The sequence below is a fragment of the Muntiacus reevesi genome, chromosome 6 (assembly GCF_963930625.1).
Source record: "Muntiacus reevesi chromosome 6, mMunRee1.1, whole genome shotgun sequence".
NCBI classification, from domain to species: Eukaryota; Metazoa; Chordata; class Mammalia; order Artiodactyla; family Cervidae; genus Muntiacus; species Muntiacus reevesi.
Window position 1 is genome coordinate 94,160,163 of NC_089254.1, and position 26,625 is coordinate 94,186,787.

The 26,625-nt window shown below is 37.6% G+C and overlaps 1 protein-coding gene and 1 long non-coding RNA gene across 2 annotated transcripts in view; one reads left to right on the forward strand and one right to left on the reverse strand.

The window, feature by feature from the left end:
* Positions 1–26,625, forward strand: part of NUP205 (nucleoporin 205) — an 82,083-nt gene that overhangs the window by 41,813 nt on the left and 13,645 nt on the right. The window contains exons 23-35 of the mRNA XM_065939058.1: positions 1,636–1,750; positions 6,154–6,303; positions 6,885–6,956; positions 7,308–7,465; positions 7,977–8,057; positions 9,060–9,251; positions 9,766–10,033; positions 10,131–10,229; positions 17,586–17,734; positions 21,247–21,438; positions 22,668–22,789; positions 24,339–24,477; positions 26,012–26,138. Coding sequence (XP_065795130.1) covers positions 1,636–1,750; positions 6,154–6,303; positions 6,885–6,956; positions 7,308–7,465; positions 7,977–8,057; positions 9,060–9,251; positions 9,766–10,033; positions 10,131–10,229; positions 17,586–17,734; positions 21,247–21,438; positions 22,668–22,789; positions 24,339–24,477; positions 26,012–26,138 — 1,864 coding nt within the window. The remainder of the gene's footprint in view (positions 1–1,635; positions 1,751–6,153; positions 6,304–6,884; positions 6,957–7,307; positions 7,466–7,976; positions 8,058–9,059; positions 9,252–9,765; positions 10,034–10,130; positions 10,230–17,585; positions 17,735–21,246; positions 21,439–22,667; positions 22,790–24,338; positions 24,478–26,011; positions 26,139–26,625) is intronic.
* LOC136170663 (uncharacterized) overlaps positions 1–26,625 on the reverse strand; it is a 44,360-nt gene that overhangs the window by 1,487 nt on the left and 16,248 nt on the right. The window lies entirely within an intron of this gene.

Consider the following 26,625-nt stretch of genomic DNA (forward strand, 5'->3'; position numbering starts at 1 on the left):
TTAGGTAGAAGCAATTGATAAGGTTAGTCATCTGGGTTAAAGGAGTTAGGCAGGTATAAGAAGTGAATAAAACCAGATTTAAGACAAATAGGTGGGGAGAGGAGCCAGGGGAGAGGAGAATCCAGCAGACTGGAGACTGTCTACTCTGCTACTCAGCCCCTGCTCATTTTTACCCTGTTGGAATGCAGACCCTGGTTTGCCAGATCCTCTGCTTTCCTAAACACTATACCGGCCAAACAAATCATGTCTAAACCAACAGATGCCAGTTTAATACAGATGCTCTGTGACTCAAAACGTGGACCAACATCAGCAGCATCACCTCCTGGGAGCTTGTTAGTGCAGAATTTCAGACCCTACTCCAGCCCTTCTGGGTCAGAATCTGCATTTTTAACAAGGAACACTGCTCTGTTGTTAATGAAAGAGGTGTCCTTTACCTCTAGGTTTATACTTAACTGTGTTTCAGAAAAAAATTAAACCTCTAAGAAGAGCTTGTTTAAAAATAAATCTAATTATGTGAAAGGGAAACACTCTGGGCCTTATTGACACCTTCATCGTCCAGCAGCACAAGGCCGTCTGACTCAAGAGCTGACACGGAGCCTTGTGTCTTTGCTATCTTCCCTTGGACAGCGGAGAGTTTTCCTACTTGGTCTTGGAAACTAGGAAGGGTGTCAGGCAAACCCCTGGAGAGTGGCTTGTCATGCTTTTGGAATTCACTTTCTTTGTCCTTCTCCCTCGAGCAGTATTACTTCCCCCATATCTTGGAGCATCTGTTCTTGTATCTTCTTAACTCACCATCTACTATGAATAACTTGATTTTGATTTGAGAAGTTCAATATTTATAGTGTCAAAAACAATACAATATCAAAGCTGTTTGAAGGACAAGCATATGTCTGCAAGTATTTAAGCTTTACCTTGTGTCACCTTCCTATCTTTTCCTTGTACATATGAAATACATATGTACAATTTTGTGTCCTTCCCTCCCCCCGAGGGAGGGGAAACACTTTCTATGCTGCTACAATATAAATTACACTTAGGTTGTTTCCAGATTTTTTTACTCTGCTTTACTCAACGTCTTTAGTTATGCTTTGTTGTTTTGTATTTTTCTTAAGACTGTGTTTCTAGATCTATGTTGAATTTACATTCAGTTGTTACTGATTTTATAAAGTCACAGAGAACACTGAATTGGTGAATACTGAACCGTTGCTCTTTGGGAAGACATAGGATTAAATTCCCACAAGGGATTCTTAGATCCCAACAATTATATCAACTAATTAATATATAACCTTGGTTTTTAGAAGTTACTTCAGAATAATTTGCTGCTAATAATAGTTAAAAGACTAAAACTTACTATTTAACTGCATGTATATATGTTAATGTATTTGGGGTGATTTAAGATTAGTCCTATGAGAGTGTTGTCAGCATTCTCCTGTTGCATTTCAGTGTATTTTGAGTCAGTGTGCTAAGAACTGCTTTTACTCTGCATTTTTGTTTTATATGTACATGTGTTTATCCTTTTTGCTTTAGTGTTTATGGGTCTTAGTTTCCACTTAGTAGATTTAAGGTCAACCTTTTAATTAAAATCTATAATATAAAAAGCTGATTTGGGGATTTTCTCATGTTATTGTAATTCTGTAGGTGATTTACCAGTTATGTGCATGCTCTGATACATCTGGTCCTACCATGAGGTACTTGAGAACCAGCCAGGACTTCTTATTTTCTCAGTTGCAGCATTTGCCATTTTCTAACAAAGGTAGGACATTTTTCTCCTTTATTATTAAAACAAATGTGTAAAGTCTGTGTTGAGTGATTTTAATTTTATAACATTTTGGGGTAGCATTTAGACAAGTCCAAGTCTATGCCCAAACTAGTAATGCTGAAGAAGTTAATCCAAGTCTGTGCCCCGACCAGTAATGTTGAAGAAGCTGAAGTCAAACGGTTCTAAGAAGACCTACAAGACCTTTTAGAACTAACACCCAAAAAAGATGTCCTTTTCATTATAGGGGACTGAAATGCAAAAGTAGGAAGTCAAGAAATACCTGAAGTAACAGGCAGATTTGGAGTACAGAATGAAGCAGAGCAAAGGCTAAAGAGTTTTGCCAAGAGAAAGCACTGGTTATAGTAAACACCCTCTTCCAACAACACAAGAGAAGACTCTACACATGGACATCACCAGATGGTCAGTACTGAAATCAGATTGATCATATTCTATGCAGCCAAAGGTGGAGAAGCTCTATACAGTCAGCAAAAACAAGACCGGGAGCTGACTGTGGCTCAGATCATGAACTCTTTATTGCCAAATTCAGACTTAACTTGAAGAAAGTAGGGAAAACCTCTAGACCATTCAGGTATGACCTACATCAAATCCCTTGTGATTATACAGTGGAAGTGAGAAATAGATTTAAGGGACTAGATCTGACGGACAGAGTGCCTGAAGAACTATGTACTGAGGTTCGTGACATTGTACAGGAGGCAGGGATCAAGACCATCCCCCCAAAAAAGAAATGCTAAAAGGCAAAATAGTTGTCCGAGGAGGCCTCACAAATAGCTGATAAAAGAAGATAAGCTAAACGCAAAGGAGAAAAGGAAAGATACTCCCATTTGAATGCAGAGTTCCAAAGAATAGCAAGGAAAGATAAGAAAGCCTTTCTCAGTGATCAGTGCAAAGAAATAGAGGAAAACAATAGAATGGGAAAGACTACAGATCTCTTCAAGAAAATCAGAGATACCAAGGGAACATTTCATGCAAAGATGGGCACAATAAAGGACAGAAATGGTATGGACCTAACAGAAGCAGGAGATATTAAGAAGAGGTGGCAAGAATACACAGAAGAACTATACAAAAAAGATCTTTACGACCCAGATAATAACAATAGTCTGATCACTCACCTAGAGCCAGATCCTGGAATGTGAAGTCAAGTGGGCCTTAGGAAGCACCACTATGAACAAAGCTAGTGGAGGTGATGGAATTCCAGTTGAACTATTTCAAATCCTGAGAGATGATGCTGTGAAAGTGCTGCACTCAGTATGCCAGCAAATTTGGAAAACTCAGCAGTGGCTACAGGACTGGAAAAGGTCAGTTTTCATTCCAATCCCAAAGAAAGGCAATCCCAAAGAATGCTCAAACTGCCACACAATTGCAGTCATCTCGCATGCTAGCAAAGTAATGCTCAAAATTCTCCAAGCCAGGCTTCAGTAATACGTGAGCCATGAATTCCCAGATGTTCAAGCTGGATTTAGAAATGGTAGAGGAACCAGAGATCAAATTTCAATTGGATCATCAAAAAAGCAAGAGAGTTCCAGAAAAACATTTACTTCTGCTTTATTGACTATGCCAAAGCCTTTGACTATGTGGAGTACAAAAAACTGGAAAATTCCGAAATGATGGGAATACTAGACTATCTGACCAGCCTCCTGAGAAATCTATATGCAGGTCATGAAGCAACAGTTAGAACTGGACATGGAACAACAGACTGGTTCCAAATCCAGAAAGGAGTATGTCAAGGCTGTATACTGTCACCCTGCTTATTTAACTTATATGCAGAGTACGTCATGTGAAATGCTGGGTTGGATGAAGCACAAGCTGGAATCAGAATTGCTGGGAGAAATATCAGTAACCTCAGATATGCAGATGATACCCCCTTTATGGCAGAAAGCAAAGAAGAACAAAGGAGCCTCTTGATGAAAGTGAAAGAGGAGAGTGAAAAAGTTGGCTTAAGACTCAACATTCAGAAAACTAAGATCATGGCATCTGGTCCCATCACTTCACGGCAAATAGATAGGGAAACAGTAGAAACAGTGACAGACTTAAATCACTGCAGATGGTGACTGCAGCCATGAAACTGAAAGACGCTTACTCCTTGGAAAAAAGTTATGACCAAGCTCAACAGCATATTAAAAAGCAGAGACATTACTTTGCCAACAAAGGTCCATCTAGTCAAAGCTATAGTTTTTCCAGTAGTCATATATGGATGTGAGAGTTGTTCTCTAAAGAAAGCTGAGCGCCAAAGAATTGATACTTTCGAACTGTGGTGTCAGAGAAGACTCTTGAGAGTCCCTTGGACTGTAAGGAGATCCAACCAGTCCATCCTAAAGAAAATCAGCCCTGAATATTCATTGGAAGGACTGATGCTAAAGCTGAAACTGCAGTACTTTGGCCACCTGATGCGAAGAATTGACTCATTGGAAAAGACCCTGATGCTGGGAAAGATTGAAGGTGGGAGGAGAAGGGGATGATAGAAGATGAGACGGTTGGATGGCATTACCAACTCAATGGACATGAGTTTGGGTAAATTCCTGGAGTTGGTGATGGACAGGTAGGCCTGGCATGCTGCAGTCCATGGGGTCGCAAAGAGTTGGACCCAACTGAGCAACTGAACTGAACTGAACTGAAATGGGGTAGCAGTTTTAGAATTTGTGGAATTCTGTCCTCATTTTATTACTTTGCTTCTGTGTTCCTTTGTGGTGTTTTTGTAATTTGTGCTTGAGAAACCTGATGTTTTAACTGCCAGCATAAAATTATTTTCAAATAGCCTGTTAAGGATGGAATTTGATCCTTTTAACAAAAATTTGAAGTTATGTTTAAGGGATAAGAAAATATTTACATACGATTTCAGAAATTTAGATTTTTTTTTTTTGAGTGAAATTGTTTTGTAAAAGTGTGTGTTTTACTTTTGTTTCTTGTGTATGATCAGGTTTTGAAATGAAAAATAGGAAACTAATTATAATAGAAACTATACCTTTAGTTTATTGACCTGGTCAACACAGCTACCCAGGCTTCCTGTGTTTTATAGGATTCTATTTTATGTAATTTTCTTTTTGATCAATTTATAACAATTTTCTTAGCTTATATTATATCTGGACAGCAATCATTTTATTGAGGGTTTTTAAAAGTTTATTTTGTATCATCTTTATGTTTTAGGAAGTCTAGGCTCAAAGATTTCATAGTAAGTTTCCATTACTAGTAATTGTCAGCTCTGATTTGCTTTTTAAGGATTTTTTAAGCTTCTATTTATTTATTTTCCATGGTGCTGAATCTTCGTTGCTGCGAGGGCTTTTCTCTCTAGTTGCGGTGAGGGGGGCTTCTCAGTAGGTGGCTTCTCTTGTTGGGGAACAAGGGCTTTAGGTGCTGGGATTGCAGTAGTTGCGGCTCCAGGGCTCTAGAGCATAGGCGCAGTAGCTCTGGTGCACAAGCGTGTTGCTCCTCAGCACGTGGGATCTTCCCAGATCAGGGATGGAACCCGTGTCTCCTGCATCGCTGGAGGATTCTTTACCACCGAGTCCCTAGGGAAGCCCCTGCTTTACTTCTTAGGGTGTGGTGTGAGACACTTGGGAATTACCTAATGGCAGAAGAGGTTGAGTTCATTTTCATAATCAGTATATGTTATTTTTAACCCCAAGATACTGTTTATAACAAGATTTTTAAGAAACCCTTTTTTATTCCTAATTGGAAAAAAAAAGTTCCTACCTTGCCTATCTTGCTATCTACTTTTTAAATATTGATGTAGCTTTGCTTGTAATTATTATTATTAGGAGTAGTAGTAGTGTTTGTATGTTTATAAAACTCATAATTTCAGACTTCAAAGCCAGGCATATTACAATAATATTGGATTCAAAAACTTTTATTGGATAAGTGATTCCCAATTCTAACTATATGTTAGACCAAAATGACGTTGATAATCTCAAGATAGCAGAAAATTATGTATTTTAAAATTATGCAAATTATGTATTTATTTTAGCTTTTAAAATGTATTTTTTTCTGAAATAAAAATGAAATTTTATGGTAGTCTTTTTTTGCCAAAGTAAATAGTTAAGAATTACTTGGATTATCTGTTTAAGTATTAAATTCTCTATTAATGTCAAACTGTGATAGATCCAGAGTTCTCTAGATCTGTGTGAAGTTATTCTAGCAACAGAAACTTGATTCTCTTTTGTTCTTAAGTTGCTTTTGCTTACTTTTCCTAGACATACACTTATTTTTTCTCTTGGCATCTGGTTTTTTCTTTTTTAATTTTACAGAGTGACAAATTATTATGCTGCATAGTTTCATAAATTATTGACTATGTTACATGGGAGAATGCTGACGAGTTACAGACTATGTCTGTTCTGATTTTGTGTCATATACTGGAAAACTAAGCATATGTATTTAAATTACAGAATATGAAATATCTATGCTGAACCAGATGTCATGGCTGATGAAGACTGCCTCAATAGAACTAAGGGTGACTTCTTTGAATCGCCAGCGCTCTCACACCCAGAGGCTCCTCCACCTCCTGCTGGATGACATGCCAGTGAAACCCTACTCAGGTGAACGTGTGCTTGTTGCCATTTGCATTGTCCTGCTGCTGCCTGGTCTGTGTGAATGCAAGGGCACATCTGAAGCTCATGGCTGGTCTGTGATTGTAGGCCAGACACGTGCTTTCTGCCTTTAGAATTTTTTCCCTTCAGAACACAAAAGTAAAAGTCACCCGTCATTGCCATGTTATTATTGTTAAAAGCATTCACATTTTGCTCTATTCATATACACAGATACACAGTGGAGTTTGTCACGCTGAGCCAGCATGACCCAAGATAGACTAATATGTGTTTTACATGCAAATTAAGCACAAACTTTTCTAATCGTCTCACAGGCATGATTGGATCCTGCCTCTTTTAGAGTTCTGATTATGCTTTTTACAATTGTGAAGTGAATCTGATAGAAACAGAAAGAATTAGAGGAATGTTGTTAATAAGTTCTCATCATCTTTGCATTTTAATTATCCATTTGCAAGGGGCTCTTTGACCTAGAAGCAATAACATAGAAATAAAATAACCTGATATTTGTTATTTCCAAATAAATTTTGTGAATGTGTTCTTTTTCTGATCTTTTATTACTGATGCTCCAACAGATGGGGAAGGAGGCATGGAAGATGAAAATAGGTCTGTCTCTGGGTTCCTGCACTTTGACACTTCTACAAAAGGTGAAGCTCTTTGAATTTGTAATAAATTTGTAGATATGTGTATATTAAATTGCTTAAAATCTCAGGAGGTAATTAATGCCTGTACCTGCAAATTCTGAACTGATGTTGAAAAGCTATGTAAAAATTATTTGTCAATAAGAAAAACTTTTTATAGCAAGATGATAGCATGGGAAAAATATTTTTGCAAATGAATGTGTTAGAAATAAAATCCAATATAGATTTCAATACGTTATTCAATTTCCAGACTGATGTGCTTTCTGGACATAGATGTAGTTCTGTCTTTGAATTGCTTTTCTCCTATGGAGGAGAAAATAAAACGACTAAAATAAAACGACTTTCCATTATTTCTAGTACGTCGCAAAATTCTCAGTATTCTCGACTCCATTGACTTCAGTCAGGAGATCCCTGAGCCTTTGCAGTTGGATTTCTTTGATCGGGCCCAGATTGAACAAGTTATTGCTAACTGTGAACACAAGAATTTACGAGGACAGACAGTCTGCAATGTCAAGGTGAGCATAGCTTTAGAGTGTGTGGAGTATCAAGTGGTTCAGTCTTTGAGTCATTAGGAAAAAATAACATGTTTTTTTTTGTAATAGAAGTGTTGGTTTATTAGACTGTGGTTTACGCTTTTCAAGCAGCAAGGAAAGAAAACTGAATAGGCCGCACTAATTTTATCTCTTTGTTAGGTTCCCCATCTCCTTCCTGTTAGTAGTCATGCCGCTCTGGGGTGGTTTTAATTATTTAACTCTTTACCAGGTAGGTGGCAATGCCCTGACTAGTAGGAAGAAGATACCCTGTGCATTTGCACCAACTTTCCTGCTGCAGAGACTCTTCGGTTCTACTCTCTGGAATGTGAGGGATCCCTCCTGTTTTTGACAGACATTGGACAGTGCCACAGTTAAATTATATATAAAGTTATCTGAAACTTTCCCCCCTAGGGCAGTTTAAGGTAACTGCTAGGTTATTGTTGTACCAGTGTCGGGAATGATCTTATTTTTCTCCCTTCTCTCAATTATGTAGCTTCTTCACAGAGTTCTTGTAGCCGAAGTGAACGCCCTTCAGGGTATGGCAGCCATAGGACAGAGGCCTCTCCTGATGGATGTAAGCCCTGCTGACACCTTTTAACTCCTTAAGCTACTTAAATCGCCAGTTAGATGACAAAGCAGTGAACTGACTTCTAATTCATTATTAGGAAACTACTTAAAAATTAAAAGTCACCCGTCATTGCCATGTTATTATTGTTAAAAGCATTCACATTTTGCTCTATTCATATACACAGATACACATTGGGGTTTGTCACACTGAGCCAGCATGACCCAAGATATTCTGATATGTGTTTTACATGCAAATTAAGCACAAACTTTTCTAGTCATCTCACAGGCATGATTGGATCCTACCTCTTTTAGGTTTCTGATTATGCTTTTTACAATTGTGAAGTGGATCTGATAGAAATGGAGTCTTTTACTTTTGACTTTGTAATGTTAAAAGCTGAACTGAAGTTAATGTCTGGATGCCAGAATAAAAATTATATCTTTTTTGCTAAGCTAGTTGAGGATTTACAACCTTTTCATATTGTGTAATAGATTTTACTTGTTCCCAGTCAGTGAGGGAAGAGTCACTTGTCATCACAAGTGGGGAGATACGGGTCAGAGGTTGAGTGGGAAGGACCACATATGTGGAAACACAGCTGGCTAGGCCAAAGCCAGAGGCAAAGAAATAGAAGACACACCGAGGAAAGGTGCTATCAAACTTGAGTTTTAGGGAACTCTAGTGTTACAGAGTAAGTATAGTAGACAGTTGCAAGAAGAAAGAAGATGGGGTGAAAAACTCATTTCCATCCACATCACCTCTGTCACCTATCTTAAATATACACACACACACACGTGCACACACACAGCTTTATTATTTTTTATGAAAAATAATAATATTCTGGCCACCAGTGTAATATAAAAAGTTAATCTGCTGTCTAGCAAGCATGTGGAAGGTTTCCAGAGGATACTGTAAATGTTTTCAGATTAACTGACAGGGTTAAAAATAGCAGTCTGTTGGTAAGACTTTATTTGTCTAAGTGTTAACCTTGCAATTCAATTTCTGCGGCTGTAGGAAATCAGCACCATACTCCAGTATGTGGTAGGAAGAAACAAATTGTTACAGTGTCTTCATGCAAAACGGCATGCTCTGGAGTCATGGAGGCAGCTGGTAGAAATTATCCTGACAGCCTGTCCCCAGGACCTCATTCAAGCAGAGGATCGCCAACTGATTATTCGTGATCTTTTACAAGATGTGCATGATAAGGTGACATGCTTCCTAAATTACTGTATGCTGCTGAACAAATTTTAATCCCATTTAAATATATAGTTTGCCCCACCTTTTTTTCCATTGTAGATTTGGAGTCAATAGAGTTGTGCAACGCCAGTGTTAAAACTTTCCTTGAGGAAAGTCTTATTGTAACTGTACAATAATGGCTCTCAACCAGAGTGTGTGTCAGAATTCTTTAGGGAGCTTTTTAAAAATCTCCATGACAGATCCCTACCCTAGACCTATTAAATGGGAGGCTCTAGTGGGGAGGCCATTCTGTTAATTTCCATTAAAAACCTCTAGGGAATTCTGCTAGGGCTCCCTTCTGGTGAAGAACATTTTACTCAGCATCCTATTTAAATTTCTTTCTGTGTATTAGCTTTTATCTTCTTTGAATAGTACAGTTCCATTTTTCAATTCTTGTGGTAGTTGAAAAGCTGCATGTGTAAGACGTGGTAATGACTGTAGCTGAAAGCAGGGCCCTCACTGTGGTTTGTCTTTCTGCTTTAAGATCCTGGATGATGAAGCGGCGCAGGAATTAATGCCCGTGGTAGCAGGTGCCGTGTTCACCCTGACCGCTCACCTAAGCCAAGCCGTTCGCACAGAGCAGAAGCAGCCCTTAGTCTTGGGACCTGGAGAGGTCCATTGTGCTTTCACTCTTGATAGCTCTTTCAGCTCGCCTCCGCCCACAGAGAACCCAGTGGTGGGCTTTGCATCTATCGGAGATTCTTCACTTCACATCATATTGAAGAAGCTGTTAGACTTCATTTTGAAGACAGGTTTTTTTTTTTGTCTGAATTTTCTACAAATTATGACTTCTGTATTTGTTTTAACTTTAATTTGAAAAAAGGTTTTTACTCTGCTGTATTTTCCTAGGTGGTGGATTCCAGCGAGTGAGGACACACCTGTATGGCTCTCTGCTTTATTACTTACAGATTGCCCAGAGGCCGGATGAACCAGATACCTTAGAAGTGGGTAAGTGCTGATCTTTTCTGTTTTTAGAGATTGGTTATTTCAAATGTTTTTTTTTTAATAACCTTTTCACCTTTTGGCTAAGCAAAGCTATTGATAAATGAGTCTTTATGGAATCATTAACGTACTTACTATAAAGTCAAAGGAAAATGTTTAGTTTTGTAAAATTGTGGCAATAGGAACTTCCCTGGTGGTCCAGTGGCTCAGACTCTGCACTGCCAATATAGGGGGCCCGGGTTTGATCCCTGGTCAGGGAACTAGAGCCCACATGCTGCAGCTAAGACCTGGGGCAGCCAAATTAGAAAAGAAGAAAAAAAAGGGACAAGAGTACAAAAGTAATGTAAGCACAAACCTTCAAATACTACTTTAGCTTACATATTTTTGTAACTCCTGCTCACCTCTGGTCCCTTTGAACAGTACATGTCTTTTAAAATAGCTCTGTCATTCCGCAGTATAGAAGTCAGGTCAGTTCAGTCGCTCAGTCGGGTCCAACTTTTTGTGGCTCTATGGACTGCAGCACGCCAGGCCTCCCTGTTCATCACCAACTCCCGGAGTTTACTCAAACTCATGTCCATTAAGTTAGTGATGCCATCCAACTATCTCATCCTCTGTCGTCCCCTTCTCCTCCCACCTTCAATTTTTCCCAGCATCAGGGTCTTTTTCCAGTGAGTCAGTTCTTTGCATCAGGTGGCCAAAGTATTGGAGTTTCAGCTTCAGCATCAGTCCTTCCAATGAATATTCAGGACTGATCTCCTTTAGGATGGGCTGGTTGGATCTCCTCGCAGTCCAGGGGACTCAAGAGTCTTCTCCAACACCACAGTTCAAAGGCATCAATTCTTCTGTGCTCAGCTTTGTTTATAGTCCAACTCTCACATCCATACCTGACTACTGGGAAAACCGTAGCTTTGACTAGATGGACCTTTGTTGGCAAAGTAATGTCTCTGCTTTTTAATATGCTGTCTAGATTGCTCATAGTTTTTTCTTCCAAGGAGCAAGCGTCTTTTAATTTCACGGCTGCAGTCACCATCTGCAGTGATTTTGGAGCCCAAAAAAATAGTCAGTCACTGTTTCCACTCTTTACCCATCTATTTGCCATGAAGTGGTGGGACCAGATGCCATGATCTTAGTTTTCTGAATGTTGAGTTTTAAGCCAACTTTTTCACTCTCCTCTTTAACTTTCATCAAGAGGCTCTTTAGTTTAGCATAGAAGTAACATTTATTTAATCATTTGCCTCATTTATAAGTAGTTAAATTGTTTCTAATTTTTTACTATCACAAAAATGCTGCATCAAATATTCTTTTATATGATTATATGTTTCTCAAGAAGGATACCTTATAGTGGAATTTCCATGTGAAAGAGGATGCACATTTTTATTTCAACAGATTCTACTGAATGACTTTCTACCAGTTTAAACTCTCATGAATAGTATATATAAGTCTTTTTATACTTAATGTGAAGGTTTTCTTGAGTAAATGTCACAGAGTAGAATTTCTTGGTCAGAAGGTCTGTGTATTTAAAATGATAGAGGCTTTGTAAACTATAGTGTGTGTGTGTGTGTGTATGTGTTTCTTTTTTGACCATGCTGCTCACTTGTGGCATCTTAGTCCCCTGACCAGGGGTTGAACCTTGGCCCTTGACAGTGAGAGAGCATGGAGTTCTAACCACTAGACCATCACAGAATTCCCATGTAATTAGCATTTTAAAATAAGAGTAATTATATATATTCTTTGATTGCCATGTTTGGAAAATGTTTTTAACTGTTCAAAAGATTTAATACTCTGCCAGACTTAATACTGATGTTTAAGAACTTGTCATAGGCACCTTCTTATAACCTTCATGAGTATTTATTTTGTATACAGATTCTTAAAAATCACTCTGTGTGTAAGACTCAGATTATCTCATATTATTTTTTACTGGCTATATTTTTTGTATAATATCCTTAGAAGGTAGTAATAGCCAAATCATGCATTTATGGGAATGTCCTACTGGCATAAATAATGCACAAAAGTAGTTTTAGGTCATTAAACATAATAGTTCAGAGAAAGTTTTTAAACAATTCGGAGCTTTTTAAGAGTGATAATCCACTAGCATACCTCCCCCAACATTGGATTTAGTTGAATTGGCAGAAATCATCACTTAACCACTAGGTGGAGCTTTATAACATACTTTATAAGAACTTATTACCAAGATGTGGTAAAAGCAATGTGACCATAAAAGAAAATTCTCCTTTGTTTTTAATTTTCAAATGATCTATTTTTGGAGCAGTTTTATTCCTTAATTAGTTTTTTTCTTAGTCATAATTACTGCTCATTTTTACTTACTTTAGGTAGCATTTTCTAGATACTAGTATTTTTAATTTTCAAATTAGAAATATTACATTTAAAAACTCTTACTGAGCACATATTGTTGTGCAAGACACTGTACATACCTTCTGTTGTTTTAAAACCAAAAGTGAATTCTAATGTTTACATACTTTTCATATATGCATACATAATGTTTACATACTTTTCATACATACATACATATTTTTCATACCACTTTTACTTTATTTTTACATAACCATATATATTGAATACTGGGCAGTCATTTTCCCTGTTTGGTAAAATAGGAATCTGACTTAGAGAGATTAAGTGACTTGCTTGTATGTGATATCTGAGAATTAGAATTCAGTTTTCTCAATTTGTAACAGAATTCTCCTGACCTTGGAACATCACATCTTCATCTTTTTATTTTATCTTTTTGTAATCTGTAGTTTTTCCTTACTGTAATTTGGTAGAAAATGTCACCAATATATTTGTAACTTATGTCATGCATGACTAATTTCTAATAAGTAAAGAGCATCTACAAATCAATAACCCAACAGAAAAATGAGCAAAAGATATGAGCAGATTGTTTAAGGAAAAGGAAATTCAAATGTCTCTTAAACATACAGTTAATTTTTTGTAAATCCTTGTGAGTGGATCCTGTCGCCTTGAGCTGGCAATGCTATACATACATCTGGGGACGAACCAAAGTATATGTTTTTTGATTAAATTATTTGGAGAATCTTACGTGTTTCCCTAATTAAGAACAGTGTAGTTGAAATCTGACATTGCTTTTGCATATGTAATTCTGGGGGATTAGCTGACAGCTATTATTGTCATAAATATCTCTCTGTATTCTTTTCACTTTTTATTTTCTCTCTTTTCTACCAGTGACCACTAGAAAGAAAAAGTGGATAATCTGACCAGAGCTTAAATGTTTAATATGAACCACAAGTATTATATTCTAGATTTCTTTATTGAACTATTTCTTAAACTCTAGTATTGTAAAAGCATTTCACATTTAAAAATAGATTGATAACGACAAAGATATACATTTTCAGCATATTTTTAATCAGATTAATGTTTTCACTAAAAGTTGATAAAGCCAACCTGTAAAGTTAAGTTAACACCTCAGTGTGGAGGTGCGTCATTTTTAGTTTTATTTCTGAGATTAGCCCTGTTTGACCGTTTTGTTGTAATTTCCGTAAAATGGATTATATTGCTTTGAAACCAGATTCGTTTTTAACTATTTTCTAGGAGCCTGTCATTCAACTTTAATTTATAATTGATTGATGAGCTGTATGGAAGATGTCAGTTTGAATTCTCTATTTTAAAATTATTGTTGCAATTTTAAGCAGTTTTATTATGTTTTTCCTCACATGTTCTATTTCCTTCTAAATTGGCTTTTCTTTTTCTTTAGTTTTGACAAGTTGATAGTATTTAGTAAATAAAAATGAAAAATTATAATGATGATGAATTTTCTGCTCTGCTCATAATTCTTTTGGGCTATTGTGACTTTTGAGCAGAATTTTCTTGTTGTTCTTTGTTTATGAAATTGTAGTATCCAGTCATCTTTTTAAAGGAGACTAGAAAAGATGATCTATTGCTGTTACTAAATTTTTGAGAATTGTATCGTGACATTTTCCATTTTTATGGTCTAGGTGTTAATATGGTCTAGAATCATAGTACAAGTACACCTGTGATTTTAGCCATGAAGTAGTGGGACTGAAAGGATTTCATAGAGCATCTTGCCGGTTGCTGACTGTTCTTTTGAATCCAACTCCAATAAGTGACGTAAAAATACCAGCTACAGCGGTGTGTAGTAGGTGCGGACTTTTTGCTTGATGTGAATTTAGGTGTACATTTCTCACCACTCCTTTTGTTTTACAACCTGAGTGAGATCTCAGGACCTTAGAACCTGACTAAAAATAATCAGGTATTTAAAAAACAGCATTTAGCTTTTCTTTTTTATTTAAAAATAAATGTTAAGAATAAAATAAATGTTGATTGAAGGAAAGTTAGGACATACTAATAAATGAAAGGAAGAGAAAAGTCATACACTCCACCTTTCTAAGATAACTATCAGGACGTTTTGGTTAGAGCCAACCGTCTTTTTGTATTGATTTGTGTGTTCCTTTTTCTTTCTACTTAGTATATTATGAGCTTTTCCCCTCTCATTTAATAGCATTTTTATGCCTATAGATTTTGCCACTTATGAATATGTGGCAAATGTCCTACCCATTTTTAGACCCTTAGCTTATTTCTAGTTTTCACAATACAAACAAGAAGTAGTAATCATTTGGTGGTTTATTATTTTAAACTGTTCCAGAAAGTGTGAATTGGGTTCTTGCTTTCATAAAATCTTATATCCTAGTAGAAATGGCAGTATAAGTGCTTATAAAACAATAAGCCTTAAATTGGATGATATAGAGTGGGTGCCTGCAAACTTTTTCTGTAAAGGGCCAGATAGTAACTATTTTAGGCTTTGCAAGCCATATGCTTTCTGCTGCAACTCCTTAACTCTGCCTTTGTAGTGCAAAAGCAGCCAGAGACAAATGCTGTGTTACATTGAAATTTTATTTACAAAAACAGGTGGGAGATCACATTTTACCCACGGGCCTTGGTTTGCCAACCCCAATTATAAATTACAAGTTTTACAGGATTTAAGAGGAGAAAGGAAATCAAGGATTTTGCTGGACTTTTCTGGTCGGGTTGCATTTACATAAGAATAAATGAGGGTCTTTTCAGTAAGGCCCAAACTAGGAGGGAGTAAAGAATCAGGCCATAAGCAGGGGAGAGGGTTGATAGCAAATTAAGCCAATTTGAGATGGTAGGACCATATTATTAATGACCTTGAAAATGAAACTATAGTGTTAGAGCTAGTAGAATTAAGCAATAGACATTTAACATTTTTGAGTAACTTGATAAGAAGTTCATAGTTTAGGAAAGTATGTGTGGCAGTGATTTATATGGTATGTTGGAAGAAGGGAACAGATTGAGTAGAAGAAACCATTTTGGTGATTAATTTATCCTCTTAAAAAAATGAGGATTTAAAGAAAGGCCTTTTAAAAAAACCTGTTTTCCATTATGATTTATCACAGGATATTGAATATAGTTCTCTGAGTTCTATAGTAGGACTTTGTTGTCATCCATTCTATATATAATAGTTGGCATCTACTAATCTCAGATTCCCACTCCGTCCCTCCATCTTGGCAACCATAAGTCTGTTACCCGTTTTAAAGAAAGAATTAGATTTTTCTTTTTTCTAGGTAGTGCTGTCAATAAGTAATATTGGAACTCAGATCTGTTCACAATTTGAAATCAAATATTTCTTGGATACTTAACTGGTCTTCTGCAATCCCTTGTTTTTCAGATTTCACTATGAGGCCCCAAGGTTCTTGCAGGGGTTCCTCAGGGGTTTTGGGGAAGAATCTCTAGAGTGATATGCCAGCATCTCTTTACCCTCATTTCAATCAGAATGTTTGAATTAAGGAATTCAGGGCTAAAAATTAGCCTTAAACCTGTAAAGTGGTGGCTTTGAGACTTGCCCAAATTCTTGACTCACATAATTTTGTGGCAGTTCTGTGTGTAGAACAGGAGAAGCCTTATCTCCTCAGACTAGGCTCCTGAGAACCCACCCACCATGGAACTCCCCCTGCTGAGGGCGTCTGGTGGTTTCTTTGAAGTAGAGTTTCTAAACTTTCCTTTAAGCTGTCGATCAGTCAATAATTAATATTTGAGCTTCTACTTGTGTGCTAAATTTCTGAGAAATAGGGGTAGACAAGACAGAATCCCATTGTTAACAAGCTTATGTTCGATGTGGCCGATGTGGGGAGACAGGAAACAAGCATGGAAATCCACCTCCGCTTCAAATAACATGATTTTAGTAAATCTGGCAAATAAGTACTGTGGAGAAAATAAAATAGTACTGTGATATGTTGTGAGGGGGGTGGGGGAGGAGGGAGTATTGGGTGTATTTGGGGAAGTGATATTTAATACAAGCTGGAATGGGGAAGAGGAGGTAGCCATGCTACGATCTGGGGAAGAATATGGAGAACAGCTAGTGCAAAGATCCTGAGACTGAAGTAAGAGCTGAATTTGAGGGACAGAAAGGCTAGTGTGGTGATAGTGTGGAGGTGGAGAATGGAAGGAGCCGAAATAGAAAAGTAGATGGGACCAGATGGGATCATGTCGCTTAAGGAAGGGACATGATTGAGATTTATAATCTCATACTCTCCTTTGACACTATTGGAAAAGAAATGTGATTAAATAAAACTAAAGTAGTGGTGAAAATATTTTAGGGAAAAAATATCATTAAAACTCTGAAGATTTGCCCGCTGTAGACTTTATAGTGAAATATAGACTTGTGGCATTATTTTATTTTTCATGATTGTGTCTCCTTTGTTTTATTCTCCATTCTGAGCACCCTGTCTTAAGAATTTTTCCTCAGTTTGAAAACTGATGCCATTATCCTAGTTGGGGAAAATCATAAGATTAGTTTCAGCTGTATTGCTTTATGTAGTATATTTATGAAACTTTTTTCTAAAAGATTTTCAGGAATCTATGTAAAGTTTATAATGCTATCTTGAATTATCATTGTACCTTGAATTAAATTTAAGTTGTCTTCATAGTGAGTATACCTTTTCCTTTTTAGTAAGTATTTCAATTAAAGAGTATAAAAGAATAAAACATCTGCTTTTTGGAAGTAGAGGTTTGTCTACTTTGTACCTGATCCTTTGTAGCCAAATTCTCATAGTTCTCAATAAAAGATAAAACCAGATCAATTAGCAGAATAAATACAGGAATTGGTTCTCCTAGAATCTCTAATTCATTTTGATTTCTTTAAGGATAGTTTCTCCTTTTCCTAATACCATTGTTATCTCAGTGTACATGCATGGAATAGCATTGTGTTCTTGAAATTTACCTGCCCAGACTCATTGGTTGATGGACCTTTGTGTGCAGGCAGTAATGGAAATGTATAAGGTGTAATGACTCAGTCACCAAACTATTTTTTTTGCTGGAGTGTTTTATATGTCTTCTCTTGTAACCCTTTAGCCAAGAAAACCATGTGGGAAAGGCTGACTGCCCCTGAAGATGTGTTTAGTAAATTACAGCGAGAAAACATAGCCATCATCGAGAGCTATGGTGCCGCCCTCATGGAAGTGGTCTGTCGAGATGCTTGTGATGGTCATGAGATTGGAAGGGTATGGTAACTCCTGCTCAGTATTGTACTTGGATAGATATTTTGACTTTATATTAAGGCATAAATTGGATCAGCTTTTCAAATGGATGTTATATACTGGAAATTATTTTCTGTAATATATTTTAGTGAATTTTCTTATTTACTCTAATTTGGAATTTATATTTTGTTTATTCATATGTTTTGTTCACTTACATTCATCATCCTTATTAGTTCAGACTGGGCCCTGAGAATAATCTTTTTCCTGATTTTGAGATTTGCCTTACCTTGGTAAAAACAACAGAGGTGCTAGTTAATAAAGATCCTTGAATAATAGAATGAGGATAAATAGCTGTTCATTTCCAAGGCAAACCATTCAGTATCACGGTAATCCAAGCCTATGCCCCAACCAGTAACACTGAAGAAGCTAAAGTTGAACAGTTCTATCAAGACCTATAAGACCTTTTAGAACTAATACCCAAAAAAGATGTTCTTTCCATTATAGGGGACTGGAATACAAAAGTAGGAAGTCAAGAAACACCTGGAGTAACAGGCACATTTGGCTTTGGAGTACGGAATGAAGCAGGGCAAAGGCTAAAGAGTTTTGCCAAGAGAACACACTGGTCATAGCAAATACCCTCTTCCAACAACACAAGAGAAGATTCTACACATGGACATCATCAGATAGTCGACACTGAAATCAGATTGATTATACTCTTTGCAGCCAAAGATGGAGAAGCTCTATACAGTCAGCAAAAACAAGACCAGGAGCTGACTGTGGCTCAGATCATGAACTCCTTATTGCCAAATTCAGACTTAAACTGATGAAAGTAGGGAAAACCACTAAACCATCCAGGTATGACATAAATCAAATCCCTATGACTGTATAGTGGAAGTGAGAAATACATTTAAGGGACTAGATCTGACAGACAGAGTACCTGATGAACTATGGACGGAGGTTCATGACATTGTACAGGAGACAGGGATCAGGACCATCCCCATGGAAAAGAAATGCAAAAAGGCAAAATGATTGTCTGAGGAGGCCTTACCAATAGCTGTGAAAAGAAGAGAAGTGAAAAGCAAAGGAGAAAAGGAAAGATATACCCATTTGAATGCAGAGTTCCAAAGACTAGCAAGGAGAGATAAGAAAGCCTTCCTCAGCGATCAATGAAAAGAAATAGAGGAAAGCAACAGAATGGGAAAGACTAGGGACCTCGTCAAGAAAATTAGAGATACCAAGGGAAGATTTCATGCAAAAATGGGTTCAATAAAGGACAGAAATGGTATGGACCTAACAGAAGCAGAAGATATTAAGAAGAGATGATGAGAATACACAGAAGAACTGTACAAAAAAGATCTTCACAACCCAGATAATTACAATGGTGTGATCACTGAACTAGAGCCAGACATCCTGGAATGTGAAGTCAAGTGGGCCTTAGAAAGCATCACTATGAACAAAGCTAGTGGAGGTGATGGAATTCCAGTTGAGCTATTTCACATCCTGAAAGATGATGCTGGGAAAGTGCTGCACTCAATATGCCAGCAAATTTGGAAAGCTCAGCAGTGGCTACAGGACTGGAAAAGGTCGGTTTTCATTCCAATCCTAAAGAAAGGCAATGCCAAAGAATGCTCAAACTACCGCACAATTGCACTCATCTCACATGCTAGTAAAGTAATGCTCAAAATTCTCCAAGCCAGACTTAAGCAATACGTGAACCATGAACTTCCAGATGTTCAAGCTGGTTTTAGAAAAGGCAGAGGAACCAGAGATCAAATTGCCAACATCCGCTGGATCATCGAAAAAGCAAGAGAGTTCCAGAAAAACATCTATTTCTGTTTTATTGACTATGCCAAAGCCTTTGACTGTGTGGATCACAATAAACTGTGGAAAATTCTGAAAGAGATGGGCATACCAGACTATCTGACCTGCCTCTTGATAAACCTATATGCAGGTCAGGAAGCAACAGTTAGACCTGGACATGGAACAACAGACTGGTTCCAAATAGGAAAAGGAGTACGTCAAGGCTGTATATTGTCACCCTGCTTGCTTAACTTATATGCAGAGTACATCATGAGAAATGTTGGGCTGGAGCAAGCACAAGCTGGAATCAAGATTGCCGGGAGAAATATCAATAATCTCAGATATGCAGATGACACCACCCTTATGGCAGAAGGTGAAGAGGAACTAAAAAGCCTCTTGATGAAAGTGAAAGAGGAGAGTGAAAAAATTGGCTTAAAGCTTAATATTCAGAAAACTAATATCATGGCATCTGGTCCCATCACTTCATGGGAAATAGATGGGGAAACAGTGGACACAGTGTCAGACTTTATTTTTTGGGCCTCCAAAATCACTGTAGATGGTGACTGCAGCCATGAAATTAAAAGACGCTTACTCCTTGGAAGGAAAGTTATGACCAACCTAGACAGCATATTAAAAAGCAGAGACATTCCTTTGCCAACAAAGGTCCGTCTAGTCAAGGCTATGGTTTTTCCATTGGTCATGTATGGATGTGAGAGTTGGACTATAAAGAAAGCTGAGCGCCAAAGAATTGATGCTTTTGAACTGTGGTGTTGGAGAAGACTCTTGAGAGTCCCTTGGACTGCAAGGAGATCCATTCAGTCCATCCTAAAGCAGATCAGTCCTGGTGTTCATTGGAAGGACTGATGCTGAAGCTGAAACTGCAATATTTTGGCCACCTCATGCGAAGAGTTGACTCATTTGAAAAGACCCTGATGCTGGGAGGGATTGGGAGCAGGAGGAGAAGTGACGACAGAGGATGAGATGGCATCACCAACTCGATGGACATGTGTTTTAGTAAACTCTTGGAGTTTGTGATGGACAGGGAGGCCTGGCGTGATTCATGGGGTCGCAAAGAGTCAGACACGACTGAGTGACTGAACTGAATTGAACTGAAATAGCTTTTATATTGAATATATCTTTCTCTGCTTTTTTGAGATGTATTTACATTTGTGTATCTTTAAAATATTATGTCATATTGGTGATAATATATTGAGAAGATAATTTCCTACTGGTGGAAAATCACATAGCATTTGAATCATGTAGTGTGCTCTTAATTATGTTAAAAAAATAGATTTTGGGAAGAAAAAGCCCAAAGTGGTCTTGTTTATCAGATACTGTATTTCCGTACTTTGTTTGTTTGTTTGTTTTCTATGTTTTCTACAATGAGCATGTAACACTTCACAGGAGGGGAAAATACTATTTTTAAAAATTGGTTTCCTCCTTTCCTCCAACAAGTAATGTTTAGATTCTGTTAAAATATGTTTAATGCTATTATTTTAATGTATTAGATTTTGTTTCAGAAATATAACTTTACCCTGAACATTTTCCTTTTATTAATAAATCAAGATTCTGGATATATAGCTTTCAACTTCTCAAAATAAAAAAGGAGAGAGTTGTATTGCATGCAACAGTTTTTCTTGTAAGAAAACTTTTAAACGTTTCCAGGTAGAGGGCGTTACTGTTGTTGACTCCGTAGCCATCTCCACATTTTGGACTTTGATTTATTCTTCCTTCAGATGCTGGCGCTGGCTCTCCTTGATCGAATTGTCTCCGTGGATAAGCAGCAGCAGTGGCTCCTGTATCTGTCTAACAGTGGCTATCTGAAGGTGCTTGTGGACAGCTTGGTAGAAGATGACCGTACTTTGCAGAGCCTACTCACTCCACAGCCTCCCCTTTTAAAAGCTCTTTATACTTACGAATCCAAAATGGTAAGGCTTTATGTTCACTTGAGGTTAGATCAACAGGTCATTTCCTCTTGAGGTGAAAGCTATATTAAGGAAAATGAACGTGGCCAACATTTTAAATATTTTTATCATACATGCCATAATCATTTCTGAGGAGTTTTAAATTTGGGTACATGTGCTAGGAATGCATCTTCTGAGCTTGTGGAGTTGAGTTGAAACGGTCCTGTGAAGGCTAGCTGGGTGCCGAGACTGCTGCTTACTCACTTCTGTTGCTGGTGATGCCACAGCCATGTGACACGCAGTGCTCTCTGAGGAGAGTGAGCACACATGTCCTTCCCAAAGAAAATCAGCCTGTGCCAGTTGCCTGATGAAATTCCAGTGTGATGTGCTGGTTCTACTTTAAGCACAGGAATTTTTCAATCTAGTATATATATTTAATTTCCTTTCCTCCAAATCTTGTTTTAATTTCTGTTTTCTCCTGCTTAAAAATACCATCAGTGTCACAGCAAGAGAAGCACTAAAATCTTAGATTCTTCATTGATTCTCTTTTCCCTCCCTCCTACATTTATTCAACAATTACTTGTTAAATATCTGTTATGTGCCAGGTATTGCATAAGGTACTAGAGATAGAGCTGTGAGCAAAACAGTCTTTCCTACCCTCCATAAGCCCATGTGATGATTTCCCAGAGTGTGTAACCCATGCAAGGCCTGTGTGGCACTTCAGATACACTGTACCATTTATTCCTCATGAAAATCCTGTGGTGAAAGTGAAAGTCGCTCAGTTGTGTGGGACTCTTTGTAACCCCATGGACTGTACAGTCTGTGGAATTCTCCAGGCCAGAGTACTGGAGTGGGTAGCCTTTCCCTTCTCCAGGGGATCTTCCCAACCCAGGGATCGAAGCCCGGTCTCCTGCATTGCAGGTGGATTCTTTACCAGCTGAGCCACAAGGGAAGCCATAGGGGTATAATGTGCCCCATCCTAGCTAGTCACCAATGGTTACAGATTAGAAATGTGCTATGATGGGGACATGTCTGGCGGTCCAGTGGTTAAGAGTTTCCCTTCTAGCACAGGGGGCGCGGGGAACTAAGATCCCACATGCCACAGGGTGTGGCCAAGAATTAAATAAAAACAACATTGTAAATCATCTATACTTCAACTTAAAAAAGAAATATGCTATGAGAAAGCTTCGTTTTTATATGCGACCCGTGACTGCGATCTCTGTACTGATGATTTTTGTTTTGTAACTTCTTAGGCATTTCTCACAAGAGTGGCCAAGATTCAGCAGGGTGCTTTAGAGCTGCTGAGGTCTGGCGTGATTGTGAGGCTGGCACAGTGCCAAGTCTATGACATGCGCCCAGAAATGGACCCACAGGGGTAAGTGTCTGTATCATTTGGCTTTTTTTAAGTTACCAGTAAAGGTTTATTAAGGAAAAAAAACTTCAAACATAATTTTGCCCTTTATAATTCTGTTTGAGCAGTACTCTCATCTTGATGGTTTTATCTGGTCATACCCCCCCTGCCATTTGATGCTAATAAATGAAAGTTGTTAGTCAGGGTGAAAGTGAGTAGAGACATGTCTGCATGCTCAGTCGTGTCTGATTCTTTGTGACCCCATAGGCTGTAGCCCCCCAGGCTCCTCTGTCCATGGGATTCCCCAGGCAAGAATACTGGAGTGGGTTTCCATGCGCTCCTCCAGGGGATATTCCTAACCCAAGGGTTGAACACATGTATCTTTTATTCCCAGCAGGTGGGTTCTTTACCACTAGCACCACCTGGGAGGCGAGTGCTTTTTCTTTTAGATCAGTGATCTAAGAGAAGGATGGGAGAGCATTTTGTTAGTAGATGTTACTTTTCCAAACTATATTGTTCGGTTTAGTGGAAGTACATATTTTCCATTAATACTGTCTTTTAAAGTCCTGTATGAAATTATAATTTGTGGTGGATTTTCTTTTCTTGATGACTTGAGTAATATTTTATGTTTTTCTCATTTTAACATTTTGCCAACTGCTTACTAATTTGAAAGCTTCAAATGAAATTATTTTAAGTTCCAAACTAGCAGATTTCTCAGTTGAGTTTGAATGTGGATTTTTTTTTCCTTTTTTGTCTACGTGGCTCCAACATTATTGAGCTTATATATAGCCTACCCACTTACTATCAAATAACATTATTTCAGTTTTAGTAATTTTCTTCAAAAGATCCATTGCCAAATTGCATGTTTTGAGTTTTTCAGGTTTAGTTATAGACAGTATTTTACTTCAAGAAAAATTAACATCACTTTCTGAAGTTTTAAAAATGCAATTTTTTACTTTCACCTTAGGTGAAGGGGATTAAGTTATATCCCTCCCTTCATGATGCATTATTATTGCCCATCTTTGGAAAGCCTTTCTGTTATCTCTTTTTATTTCCATATTCTGCTTTCATTCCCTTCTCAACAGGCGACCATTTTTTTTGGTCCAAAAATTTAAATAGAAATATTTACAGTAGGCAAATAGTTTATTGATACAGTGTTCTGAGACCTAAACTTAAAGGCTAAGTCATTTTGCAACCTCGTTTTAGGTTTTAAAATCTCGTTTTATTTTATGTGATAGACAGTGTAGATTCCTTTTTGGCTTTGTGTATATGAGAGGGAAATTTGGGGAAAGCAGCTTTTGTTTCTGTTTGTCACTCATAGTCTCTATGGCTTAAGGGAACATTTGGAGTGGAATAAGCATGTTTGGGGAATTTTGTCTTCTTTACTAAGATTTTTCTCAAGATTCACTTAACTCTGTCTTCACTGTACATGTGGGGTAGAGAGTCCTCGTTAGTAGCGTCCCATCTTACTCAGTTACCTGTGGTTATTTGCCGTGGGGTGGTCAGGGACTGTTGGAATGTACCTTAACTCTTGGACTGTTGCTGTCTCCTTGTTCACTTGATACGAATCAAGCATGTTTGGCATGAGAGACCCCCCAGTGTTCATCCCTACTCCAGTAGACCGATACCGCCAGATTCTCCTTCCGGCTCTTCGCTTGTGCCAGGTCATCCTTACGTCTAGCATGGCCCAGCACTTGCAGGCAGCAGGGCAGGTAAGAGGAACCCTTAGTGTAGAAATCATCAAGTACAAAAGCTTTATTTTACAAATGCAGAAGATGGACCGCTTACATGAATTTCCTTAGGTCCCTTGTACTTTGCTCTGAACTTCATCGGTTTGTTTTTGTACTCTTGTTTGAATGAAATGTTATAGCTAATTAATAGAATAGTGAGATGGGAAGAAAGACATCTAAATTAGTTGTTGTATAGAAGGAAGCAGTTACTGTGATAGAAATAAGCTGACTTCTAAAATGTCATTTAACCAGGTATTTACTAGAGAATGTATGCACTTTATTAGACCTTACAGAGAATACAGAAGATAGATGGTAATGCTACATTTATTTGTGATATTATTTTCAGTGCTTTTCAGTGAAATCTTCAAAAATATGTTTATTTCTTTAATAATGCAGTATACAATTTAGCCTTTTGCTGGTTAATTAAGCTTATCGTCATGAATCTGCCATTTTTTATTGTATTGCTCTATTCTTATGACACCCTCAGGAGCTGTGTCCTAATAATTTATGGTGATTTTATCTGCTCTCCCTGCCGTCAGTCTTTAGGCTTGCCTCACCAAGGTAGAATGCTGCTGTTTCCAGTGTGACACCTGATTTCATACTGACTGCATTGGTCTTGGTGACATTCTGTCCCTTTCACACACAGCCTTTGAGTTAGTTCTCTAGCACACAAGACTCTGTCTTCTACTTTATTGAGATTAAGATTTTTTAGGGGAAGTGGGACATTGTGAAATAAGACCAGACTTATCCTGAGCATAGCGGTATTACCTGAATAACTTCTTTAAAAAATACAGATTACTGAGTTGCATGTCCAACAATGATGGGCTGAGGCCAGGAATCTATTGAAAAAATAAAGGGCCACAATTCCTGAGAGATTCAAATGTTCAGCCTGTTGTGGTGCAGTCCCTGCCTTCGAAGCATCTGTAATCTAGTTGAGAAGATGTTTGGATGTGAAAAAGAGTAGAGTCCTCTGTGATGGGACACTGTAAAATGCTAAGCTGGAAGGGCAGAGTTTGGAGGTCAGGGTTTGTATCTCCTTTATTTTCACCATATCTAAAGGAGAATTAGACAAAAACCTTTCTGTGATTGTCCCTGTCACACTAGTCAGACTTTCACAGAGCCAACTTGAATTCGGGAAGTCATTTTTATACACACTCATTTAAAATTCATGTTCTAGTTAGACAAAAATTTCAAAATAAATATTTTGGGTCAGATAAAATACGGGTCAGATAATAGTTTTCATGCAGTTGCTCCAAGTTATTTTATTCTTTTGAAATAGCTCTTAAGTGTATTAAATTTTTACACTTTGAAATAATCCTTATCTTGAGCTTTCTTACGAATGTTGGCTTCTTGAAGAAGTAAATTATGTAAATGCAAAGGATAACTGTTTATCTAATATTCCTCATTACATAAATTATTTGCTTCAGTGTTCCTAAACCGATGGATATAAATTTATAATGTACTTTTCTGCTCTTCCCCCTCTGTGTTTTCCTCTCCCCCTCTCTTTTCTTGGTAGGTGTTGCAGTTTCTTATTTCTCACTCGGATACCATACAAGCAGTTCTGCGCTGTCAGGATATCAGTGCAGGATCTTTGCAGGAACTGGCTCTGCTGACGGGAGTTATAAGTAAAGCAGCGCTTCCTGGTGAGTTGGTTATGTTGAATTTTTAAACAACGGCTTTATAGACATACACTTAGTAGAATGAGGTTATTATTACTTTGCAGCTGTATATGAATTATTTGAGAGTGGACAAAGTTAACAAAGTTAACTACCTTTTTTGAAGTCATATGTTTATTAAAATGATTTATGGTCAGTATAAAAAATTCAGAAAGTTAAAATAATTAACACTCAAATCCCACTATCTAGAAATTACCAAATGCTAACATTTGGTAAGTAGCTTTTTAACCAATGCCCTATGTGTATGTATGTATTGGTGAGTGAGGGGGCATGGTGGAAAGAAACAGACATATAGAGATAATATATGAAAATGGGATGCCTTTTGTATGCAGTTTTAGAAAGCAGCTATTTAATTTTATGTAAACTATAGGTGAAAAACTAGTTGAAGAGAAACTGAAGACATTGATGAATTCTAGACAGACTTTTCTTTAATACAGGTGTACAGGAGATGTTA